The 12140-nt window shown below is 39.9% G+C and overlaps 1 protein-coding gene across 3 annotated transcripts in view; it reads right to left on the reverse strand.

Moving 5' to 3' along the window:
• Positions 1-10297, reverse strand: part of LOC149262730 (coiled-coil protein) — a 382714-nt gene extending 372417 nt beyond the window's left edge. The window contains exon 1 of one of the 3 annotated variants that reach the window (XM_089425113.1): positions 9737-10297. In XM_089425113.1, the coding sequence (XP_089281239.1) occupies positions 9737-10131 (395 nt within the window). In that variant the 5' untranslated portion in view covers positions 10132-10297. The remainder of the gene's footprint in view (positions 1-9736) is intronic. The other 2 variants (XM_089425116.1, XM_089425111.1) reach the window with 2 other exon arrangements.
• Positions 10298-12140: the final 1843 nt, after the last annotated feature.

The following is a 12140-nucleotide window of genomic DNA, read 5'->3' on the forward strand; positions in this document are numbered from 1 at the left end:
ACTAATGTCCCCGGAAAAACCGGTGCAGCTATCTGAGGGTTTTATTATTAAGCAGTTTCATAATACAATCTAGGTGCCAGAAATGGCTCACCCAACAGAGAATGCCCTCGGCAATAGTACCTCTCAGTCGGAGACAGATATCAGCCCCAATCTGCCCCACGAAATCTCCCAGCGTCAACCTCTAGGGTCTGCGTCAACCTCTCTGGCCCAGCGTCAGACTCTCTAGCCCAGCGTTAGCCTCTCTGGGCTCTGTGTCAGCCTCTAGAGCCTCTGCGTCTCCCACGCTAGCCCTCCTCAAGCTTTTCGCAGCTCCTGGCTGCCTCTGCGTGGCCTCTTGCTGCTTCTGCATGGCCTCTAGCTGGCACTGTGTCAACCCTCTCCCGACTTTTGTGTTGATGCTCCCGGTACTATCTCTGCCTCTTTACTACTACATTCACTACCCCTCAACTGCAACTCTGATCACTCCTTCGATTTCCTCAGCAAGCCCTGCCCCAGAAAATCGAATTCTTGATCAACTCAGTGTATTCTCCAAGTGACCCTCAAGCATCCTCTTCTACTTTTCTCGTTGACAATTCAACGACCGAGATTAAGTCCCTAATCAACGGCTAATTTTGGACCATTCTAACTCAGTTTTATATTAATTCACATTAATATTTTATTTTCCCTAAGTTTAGACTTAGGGACTTCGTTAAAAATATTAATTATTTTAATATCTCCCAAACTGGTTAGATTATGCCCAAACCATTTCTGGGTATTGGAGATCTCATGTGCTTTAGCCTCTCCAGCAATTTTCATGGCTAGAGTACATCTGATGCCACCCCAAATCAACATAAGAAAACCCTAGGGTTTTATAGAGTTGGACCTAGATCAATGTTTCCACTAAAAGAAGAAACCCTATCTCATGCAAGGAAGGAAAAAAAGTAATTGATGATGAAGACGAGGAAGATGAGTTTATAGATGGATGATTTTTGCATGATGGCAAGGATCAAGAGGGAGCTAACAATTTCCCCTCTATCCTCAAATGATAAATACCTTGTATCTCTCTTCCTTTATTATTATTATTGTTATTTTACTCGTGTCTTTGTTATTTTGTTGGGTTATAATTGTTCTTCCCTAGTGAGGATTTCAGGAACATCGTAAAGACCTCCCAAAGATTTAGCAGCAGATGGAAGAATTGGAAGAACGAAGCAAAGTTTGTGGCAAGAGGAATCTCCCATATTAGTGATTTAGAGGGAGAAAATTGTACTGACATCCATAATCATACATGATGACCAGAAGAGCTCCTAGTTTAGAGGGAGCACGTAGGCTAGCAAGCTTGAACTATGTCATGATGAAGGAATTTGTGCCAAAGAGAAGTCAGTGGTGACTTCCAAGTGAATCTACAAGATCTAGCATGCAACGGATGGCAACATAAAGAAAGCAAGGATTCTCCCAGGAAGAGGAAGAGAGAATTATGAGAAAAAATTTGCTTCAAACCAAAGAAGGCTTTGTACGGATCTTGAGCATAACATCCTCGGAGTGATGGATATCTAATGAGTCTTGGTTGATCTTTATTGGCTTAGTTTTGACAGAAGCAGGACTCTCGTGACAAAGGGAGTAGCAGTGGCAAGAAGATTTGTTTCGTGATAGAGGGAATAGTCAAGCCTTGTTCTAGTGTCAGAGGGAGTTGACCTCTGAGTTTGAGATGAAGGATCTTGATTGGATACAATACTTCTTGAAACTAGAAGTGTGGCAAGGGTCGAATAAGATCTTCCTTGGTCAAAGGAAGCCTATTATCACAATCCTTCAAAGATTTGGGATGATGGACAACCAGTTCATCACCACTTCTATGGTAACTAATTTGAAGAAGCTAAGTGGCAGAGGGAGCAGCCAAGATTGCCACAATAGGATTTGTTTTAGTGTCAAAGGGGGAACCCAATCAAGGTGACCGGAAAGTAGTTGTGGCGCAACATGTGTTGAGGTATCGGCATGGTACAGTTGGATGTGAATTGATAAGTACAATTGCAAGGATATATAGATTCAAATTGGACAAAGAGAACTGAAGACCAGAAGAGCACATCAGGATGATGATTTGGTTTGGATTATGCTTGGGCAGGAAGCAGACATCTGTCGCACTCAGGACTGCAGAGGTTATTGCAGTTAGCTTGGCGAGTTGTGAAGCAGTGTGGCTTCAAAAGCTACTCGCAGGAATGTTTGATCAGTACCACCGTGATGACAGGTCAAAGCACATCGAGATCATAGTACAGAGGCATGGTACAAAAAGGGAGCAGTGAGGCTCTAATGCATTTCTACAAACCAGTAGAATGTTGACATTATCACAAAGCCTCTGTCCCAAGGTGAAGTTTGTATACTTCAGGGACAAGCTTAGATTGGTTGAGAATGCTTCCCTCAGTTAGAGGGAGTGTTCATGTTGTTGCATCAAGGGGCAAACATTCTCCCTAGGTCAGAGTATAGACAGGTCAAAGTATTGACTAGGGGCCACAAAATGTGGCTAGGGAGAATAGCCCAAAGAGCATCAAGGCCTAAAGTGCTCCCCAAGTGGGCGAGTGAGTGCCTTTAGCATCGGGCAGGAGAGTTACCATTCAATTAGCATGCAAGAACAGTAATAGCCGAAGGTTTCACCATAGGTCACAAGTGTTGACCATGTTCCAAGTGACGACTTGTTGAGCATGACGATCATTGAGGATACTTTCCATAGGTAGTGGATTGACACATCAACATAGCTAGCTTATTCAACCTTTCCTTAAAGAAATTTTTCAACAAGAGAACATTTGTGGAAGTCATTATGAATACCTCCCTAACTAAGAGGGAGTGTAGGAGTTTTGTAGCTTCGATTGGCCTGCATCAATGAAACAGGACTCGCCAATCAATTGCGAGTTGGAATCTGCTCGCCCTCCAAACGATCCGGTCCAAATCTTTGCGAGTCAAACTCGCGTTGACCGAGTTTGACTCGTGGTCAACGCGAGTTGCCGATTAAAGCCGATTCCTACGATTGATTCTGATTTATTCGATTTTCGTCCTTGACTCGACAAGCACAAGTTTTTAAAGTTTAGGTATGCCACATTGCTAATAACTAAACGTCGGTCGTTCCAAAATTTATTTCTCATTGCTCAGGCCCGCAACTCATACGCCGAGACCTTCAGTAATCAATCATTACTCACTATTACACAATCCAGACTCCATATCGGGCAACCGCCAGCGTGAGCCTAAGTCCAGACTCCATATCGGGCAGTTGCCAACATGTGCTCTATCTAGACTCCATATCGGCCCTAGGGCAATCGCGCGTCACCTTCAGCATGTGTTACCTTCAGGCTTAGCCGCTTCACTGTTCAACAATCGAGGTACATTGGCACTTGGCTTAAATAATAGGTATATTACTATATTGAAGTTTCAATGTCGTTTTCAATGACAAGTTTCAAGTTTCACTGTTCAGCAATCGAATGTTCGATGTATTCCTTTGGTTATGACTTTTCAACCCTATAAATGGGGCTTAAATAGATTTTTAAAATGCACTAAGAAATGGTTTCATACCAACCACCGGCCAAGTCATCAAGCATTCCTTCCTTGGTCGATGTCTTGCCAACTCCAAAGGCTTTAACCATGCATTCACAACTTTGGGTATTTTTGTTCTTCCAGAATTTATTATTGATGTATTGGTTCAGTTGTCTTATGCTAAACAAACTTGCAAATTCAAGATTACAATGCAATATATGTTGATAGTATTTCCTTTATGTAGCATTTCCTCATATATACCTACTTATGTTTCAAGGTCATAATGATATATTAGGTCGAAATGTTCTTGTGTTGCTGGACAGACTCCTCTTTGATCCTTAACAAAGCCTCAAATCCTTTAAAACCAACCCTCTTTTTTGCAAAGTTATTTATGGCATTTTTAATTTTAATTTTTTATTGTCTTTTATAAGAGCCAAATTAAGTAGAATGCACAACTCCAAATCTAAACAGAAGACACAATTTAAACACAAATCCAAAACAACAATAACGTTGAGGGAGAAGAACTTTGCTTGGGCTTATTGTGACAAGATTCCTGGAGACCCAAGCTCCTTTGTAAATTTTGCAAAGCGAAATGTAGTGGAGGCATTTATAGATTCAAGTACCACCTTGCACAGATACCCGGCCATGATATAGGTCTCTGCAAAAATGTTGACGAAAATGCCAAACACCAAGCAACCTTGGCCATTGATATGTTGGGTCAGCATAATGCCAAGAAATCAAAGCAAAAAAAAGGAAATAGGAACTTTTGGAGTTGAGAATTTTTCTTCCACTACCCTCTTGTCATCTCCCTTTGTTGAATCCTCAATGCAGTTCCCGAGTTTCCCACACATGCCTCCAAGTCCAAGTCAAACTGAAGGCCAAACGAATCCTCCTGCATTCAATGCTGGAGGTGGAAACATAAACACCTTTTTTGCTCCCCAAACAAAACCTGGTTCCCAACCTACCTTGGATGCCACTGGTTGGAAAAAAAATATCCATAGTCAGGCAAGGAAGGCCATTGCTAACTTTTGGTACTATTCTGACACAACTTTCCACTGTGCCAGAAGTCCTTATTAGCAAGCTATGATTGATGTTGTTGTTGTTGAGGTCTAGGGTTCAAAGCCCCTTCATCAGAGAGACTTGGGACAGATTTATTGTTAGAAAGTGTTGAAGATGTCATGCTTGTGCTATCTGAGTTTCGTTCATCATGGGTAGAAACAGGGTGCACCATCATGAGTGATCGATGGACAGATCAAAGGAATAGAACTTTAATAAATTTCCTTGTATCTTGTCCAGCATGCACAATGTTTCTCAAATTAGTGGATGCCTCAGACAAGGTTAAGACTGCCCAGCTTATTTGTGAAATGATGGAGGAAGTCGTTCAAGAAGTGGGAGAAGAACATGTTGTACAAATTTTCACCGACAATGCAGCGAATTATATGGTTGTTGGTAGACTTTTTGAGATTAGGCACCCCACTATTTTTTGGACCTCTTGTGTTGCCCATTGCATATATTTAATGCTTGAGGACAATGGTAAGCTTCATTGGATACATGAGGTTGTGGAGAAGGCAAAATCCATAACCAAATACCTATACAACCACACTATTGTCCTGAACACCATGAGAAAATACACTAAAGGTAAAGGAATTGTTCGACCTGCAATGACTAGATTTGCAACAAATTTCATATCTTTGCAATTTGAGGTTGAGCAAAAGATAAATCTAAAGAGGATGTTCTTGGGACCTAAGTGGATGGCATCTAAACATTCCAAGACCCTTGAAGTCCTTGAAATTGTTGTAGTTGTGTTTATTGACAGTTTTTGGAAAGATGTCGAAGAGATTATTGTTGTGATAGAGTCCCTTGTTAGAGTTCTCAGGTACTTCAAGTCTTTTAATTTTTTCATTTTTAAAATTTCATTTCAAGCTTCTTTTTATTTTCAATGTTTCATATTTCTTTAAATTTGAAAGCTTGAACTTTCAGGATGGTTGATGGTGACAAACCCGCTATGGGTTACATTTATGAGGCGATGGATCTCGCAAAGGAGGCCATCAAAAGAAGATATGGGGATGAGGAGGCAAAGTATATGCCTCTTTGGGACATTATTGATGCACGTTGGGATAGGCAATTGCATTCCCCCTTACATGTTGCTGGGTACTTCTTAAACCCACAGTATTTTTATGATAAGAGAAAATTTAATGAGGATGGGAAGGTTGGCAGAGGACTTATGACATGCATGGAAAGGTGCTTCCCTGATCCAGAATTTCAAAGTCGTGCCTTTTCCCAACTACAGGATTATAGAGCGCCAACTAAATTATTTGCCTATACCAATGTTGTACGAGAAAGGTCTAAGATGTTGCCAGGTACCCTTTGAGGCTTGAAGGCTTCATCAATTCATTAAATTTGTTTAAACTTTATTTCGTATGTTAAATGCTTTATTAAATTTTGTTGTCTTTTTAAGTTTTTACTATTAGTATTTAGTATGTCTACTCACGAACCCTTGCCACTTGCTAGGTCTTTGGTGGAAAAACTTTGGTAGTGATACGCCAAATTTGAAGAAATTCACCATTTGAACCTTAAACCAAGCATGTAGTGCTTCAGGTTGTGAGCGCAACTAGAGCATGTTTGAGAAAATACATTCTAAGAAGTGCAACCAATTGACACAAAAGCGCTTAAATGACCTTGTATTCGTCCACTACAATCTACGACTTCGCAACAAGCAAATACTCGATGAAAGCTTGAATTTGAAGGTTTCATAATCTGATTTGCATTTTAAAGTTTAACTTTAAAGTTCAAAGTCAAACTTTAATTCACATTTCAATGTCTCATGATAATGACAGGTTTGGATCATTCACCAATAGACCTTGAAGAGATAGATTTGCAAACTACAAATGCAGCAGATTGGGTCCAATTAGAGGAGGCTCCTCTTTTAAGCCTACATGACTAGGAGAACTTTGAGAGTCAAGCAAGCGAAGGAGTGGAAGGAATCACTTCTGGGTCTCACTCTTAAGAGTCTTAGACTCTTAGTTACTGATTTTTTCTGATTAGTATGCAGTTTTTTGTAAACTTTTACAAGCAGATGCTTCTAGTTCTATGTAGTCACTGGTTAGGAGTCAGGACTCAGTACTTTGGATCATGTTTGGACTCATAACATATATGAGATACTTATTCATTCATGATATATTGGACATCTATTGATATTATGCATTGTTTGGACATGGCTTTACTTTTTTTTTTTTTTTTCCAAAGGTGGCAAAACCTATCAAACTCAGGTGTCAAACCAACAGTGAGGACAGCCATCTCTGGCTGCTATCCGCGAATGTCGGTTTAACTCATCACTGTTATCAAGGAAAACCACGCCACCTGTAATAACCCGCTGGTGGTCCGTAAGGGAGCAGGCTTTCACTCCTGCCAGATGCCTCTGGGTCTTGGGCCGTTAACCTGTTTCCTTACGTCCGAGGAAGACGAGCTCTTAGCCAAGCAGAAGCAGTTTTACGGCATACTCCAGGCCGTGACATGGCTTTACTTAATATCAATGAAAAATGTTTTTTTTAATTCAATATATGTGTATATTTTTATTTATTGAATTCACTGATTTTTTCCCGCTCCAATTAAAACTCTTCGCTCTTTTGCCTCGCTGATTTATTTCCGATTCTGAGTCTGGTAACATTGGCCTGCGTAATTTGTATTATCCCTTTAAAATTGACAAATACGAACTGTACTTCAAGTAGGCTTCATAAGAAGAAAATCTGAATTTCAAAAACATGAATTTTGCCTCCAAAATGTTAATTCGGCCCCAGTGAAGGGCCACACCCGTTCGGGCTCTTGAAATGCCTATATATAGGCCATTTGTCCTCCTCAACAGAGTATGAATTCGGATCACCTCTGAGATAGAATTCAGACCAATCTGAGGCAGAATTTAGGACTACTCTTAGATTTAATGTAGGGCTAGAACGAAGGACAAATTTTCTGAGGTCAAGCTAACCAAATTTATGAGGCTACTCTTATGCTGGTTGACCAGGTTTGACCTGGGTTTGACTCTGATTATTCTTGTTTCTTATTTTAACTGGAAAGAACAAATGTATTCCTTGTTGAATGGATAAATTTCTCTAAGGAAAAGGTTGTTGAGTTTTTCCCCATGTGGGTTTTCCTAGGGTAAATTTTGTGTCCTCTTGTTTGACTATCTCTTCTTGATATTATGGGCATTATTGTTTACTGTTGAAGATTTTCTATGTGTAATTGCTTAATAACAAATATCAGATAAATTAATAGATAAATATATTGGAAGTAATTATCAGTCTAGGAAATCTAGAAAACCAACAGTCCTTACTACATTGATTCGAAGAGAATGCTTCTCACCCACTAGCTCTAAAGTTTAACCCAAACATGGAGATCTCTATTGCTCTTGTATGGATTAGATTGCACACCTCCCCTTTATCTTCTAGGGTGACAACATTTTCAAGCTATTAGAAACAAGTTGGGTCGTTATACAACTCATACTAAACCTAAGGGGAATAGCTTCACATGTACCAAAATATGTGTGGAAATGTATTTTGGAAAGGTACTACGAAAGGCGATTCATCTCAATTTGAAGGGCTTGAGCCATCTTCAGGCCCTTGTTTATGAACAAGTGTTTTTTAATGTAATTCTTGCCATGCGAATGGGCATTTTGCCAAAAGTTGTCCTAAACTCCAAGAAACTCAGCCATCCTATAAGCTGACTTCAACTCCTCAAAACAATGAAGAGAAAGGTGAATTCAAACAAGTTTCAAGACAGCATAAGAAACAACAGCCTAAGGGGATTCAGCCTAACAAAAGGTCCCAATCATGCTCGTCTAATCTCTCCTATAACAGATACGAAGTTCCAGAAACTAAAGAAGAAGAAAAAGAGGGAATGGTTGAGAAAGACTCTCACAAGAACAGCTCAGAGTGGAAATCTAGGTCAGCATCAAAAAAACAAAAGAAAACAGAAAATACAACTCCAAATAACGGAGAAGAGACCTCGCTGGTGTTTTTTGTAGCTTCACATGTGAAGGAAACATAACCAGAATCTGTGGTACTTGCTTCATCCAACAACGATGGGACCCCAATTTGGGCTTTGAGCCTTTGACAGCTCCTCAAGAAAAGGATCTTGATTCAAATGAGGAAAAGATTGGTGAAGAGAGAGAGGGAGAGAAGACTCTTGAAGTCTCGAAATCTCCCTCTTTTGTAGAAGTTTTCTCCATTAACAAGAGGAAGGAAAACAAATAAAGAACAAGGAGAAAAAGAAGCAGACTCAAGACTCTCAATGGGTACTCAACAAACCTTGGATGCCCCAATGGACAAGTGAAGGGTGAATTCCTCATAGCAGTTAATCATGTTTTGTTTTTACATTATCTTATGAAACAATTTGTAAGAATTTATTCTTGCAAGCAGCAAGTTTAAGAGCTGGGACGCCTACGGTTGGACTTTTAAAAGCCAAATCAGATATTCTGTTTTGTTGCTATCAATGTACAGTTTGGTAGCAAACAGGTAGCTCTGAAGAATGCACCTTGATGCTAGCTTCGGTGCAGTTATTGAATTTAATACAAAATTATGTTTCGGTCACGAAAAAAAAACATTTACGTATTTTAGTCGAGAATTGTGAAAATAATTGGTTTAGTCCATCATTAATTTAAAATTGTTTTACCTGTGGAATGAAAAAGTGTCATCATTGATGACACTGCTATCAAGCTCTCGGCAACATGTTCTTGTAAGTTGTAACAAATATTCTCTACTTAGAGAATAAGTAGTAGTTACTATCAACCCTGCAAAAGACACCAACAGACAGGCACGTAGCCCGTGGCATTTCTAGGGGTGGTCTGACTAGTGCATAGTAAGCTCCTACGGATTCACAACTTCCTTGGGCTTACTGAAGACATCACGTGCATCTGCTAAGAGAGGCTACTAATTCAAGACCTACCTAATCAGAGATTGGTACTGCGAATCTAATACTGATAGAGCCAATCCTGGAAGCCTGAAAAAGGCAGGTATCTATTCACAAATATTTCTCGGGTGCTCCAAATGTTAAAATTGCATTGCCTCATTTGATGACAGGCTCTGTTACAGACAGTGAATTACATGAAACTCCGGTCTTAGTCTTTGATTAAATCCTCCGACAATGAAGAGCCTAAGTCGTTGTGCTTGCGAATATGAGAATAGAGAAGAATTGAAGGGAACAATTCAAACCAAACATTGTGATGGGAATTAGTTAATTGTCCAATACTTGCCTTTTAGGACCGAAGGTTGCCCTGGGAAGCGAAACCCATGCATTGAGAGGATTCATTACATTTGGGTCGTGATAGCCGCCCAACTGGTCACTTCCACCTCCTCCTTTTCCTCTTGTGGAGAGGGAGGGAACAGAAGCAAGCGAAGACTGCGTACATAGAGAAGAAGAGGCAGAAACGTCCTGTCCAGAATATGTGTATGGTGGCATGGAATGACTGAGTATCTCTGGAAGAACATCTGCCTTACTCTCCGAATAGTTGCCAAATTTTTGAGCAGCGGATGTGGATGGAGAATCTGCATCGCCCAGCTTCTCTCTAAGACGAGCAGCTGCAATTTTGGACTGCTGGGCAAAGAATGCACCCTCTGTACCCGCCAATCTGCCCGCTAAGAAGCTCATTATTCTCCCGTCCCTGCCAGCCAAAGAGCTTTAGGTTCAGCTGTGTTTCGACTACGTTCAACTAGCAGTGAATTTGTCCATTCAAAGCTTAGAGTTGCGTGGTTGCGAAGAAAAATGTAAACTGACAACGGAAAGAGAGATTATAGTTGAGATGATTATAGATGATTATAGTTGAAAATGGGATGAGACATAAAGAGTTGAGATTTAGTTTTCTTGGAATAAGAAGAAAATGGTGTGATACATAAAAGTTGAGATTTAGTTTTCTTCGACATAAGAGTAAGAAAGTAAATCTAATGTCAATATAGAAAATAGGACATTGTCACCGTGTATGAATAGGCTTTTGCTTTCTTAAAAAAATTAATAGATTTTTATTTAAAAATTAGGTTTAGTTACTCTACCAAAAATATTTAATTGTGAAAATCAAATACAAACATAAATTCTTTAAGGATAGGGTGAATATGGGAGAGATGTGATGACTTGTGCATGCCACCCATTTGCCCTTTGGAATTATAGTGTCGTGACTTCATTTTGGCATGTGGAGGAAGCTTTGGCACAAGACTAAACTAGGGGAAGTAAGCATGGGAGAGGGTGTACACCCTCACACTTAAGAGGATTGCTCATATGGGCCAAGTTAAAATTTCTAGTGCCTTGTTCAACCTTACACTAGCTATGATCGATGGCATTCATCAAAGTTGGAGGTATGAGGAAATAAAGGGAATTGGGGAATATACATTGTCGTCAGGGAACCTCTACATAATGATAGAAAGGGGATATCATTGTCACTATAGGAAACCTCTCACCTAGGTTATGAGCAAGCAAGGTATTGTTATATTGATTTATGTTTTCAGTTGGTTCCCTCTTGGTGTGTTCATCGATTTTCTTTGTGGTATTATAGTGGAGTGGGAGAGCCCCACCAAAGGGACACAAGCATAGAACAAGGTCATATTTGGCACACCATGACACACAAAGAGCCAACCAATTGTTGTGGAAGTAGTTTCTAATCCTCTCCTATTTAGGAGGTAGTCTCCCTACACACAAACGACCCTCTAGATTCTAGTTTTAATCTTTGACGAGATCGGAGCAATCGTGGGATACAATGGTGAGAGGCAAGGAATGCTCGGTAGGTAAGAAAAAATTGGGCCATGGTTTGGCAAGCTAAGCTTCTTCCTCCTGCCCCCTCCCCTCCCCACATTTAGTGAGAGCAATAAGGGATGTTGAGGAAACAAAGCAACGTTATCACAACCTAGTCCCAAAGGAACCATGGTAGTTGATGATAGAAATGGAAATCGAGGTAGTAAAGAAACACAAGGCTTGGCAAAAGGGAAAAATTTAGATGAGGTGGAAGGATGGAAAATTCAATGCTTGGATCATCATAATTATTTGAGATGTGTCTCCATCCAATTACATAGTCTTCCTCAACCATAAACATCTCCTAACATTCAATTTCAAATTTTAGCTATTGAGTCTTGGATATGGCAACGACGAATGTTGGGAATTTATTACACGTGAGGAGGAGGTTAGTTGTGCCTTTGTTCATGTCTCACTTTGGCAACTTGGCCCATGTAATGTACGGGCATCATCACATCTCTAGGAAAACCAAGAATGAATAGATTGGGCAAGGGAAGCAGCAAGTGGCTCATGACTCATATTCTAAGTTGCCAGTCCTACTCAACAAGAAAATTATAATATGAAAAACCAAAAAAAAAACTCTAAAAGTTGGCATAAGTGGGCCATTTACATTATGATATTGTGCAGCTACAATATTATCTATAAAGACATAGTTGCATGTATTGAGGCACTAACATACGAAGAAGAGAATCTAAAGGGTTCCTTATTATTAAACAATGACATTTTTGTCTTTTTTAATATCCAAAACAAAAATTCAACACCAACAAAGAGTTGTCTTGGTTGAATCTCCAATGTTCAATGTAGATTATCTCATAGAAGGCTTGTTTTTTAAGATATGGGAGTAAGAAGGAATTGTCCACCAAAGGGGTCTACCTAACCCA

This window comes from Pinus tabuliformis, chromosome 6 (genome assembly GCF_031772625.1).
Source record: "Pinus tabuliformis cultivar Carrire ecotype Pingquan chromosome 6, CPIR1, whole genome shotgun sequence".
Taxonomy (NCBI): domain Eukaryota; kingdom Viridiplantae; phylum Streptophyta; class Pinopsida; order Pinales; family Pinaceae; genus Pinus; species Pinus tabuliformis.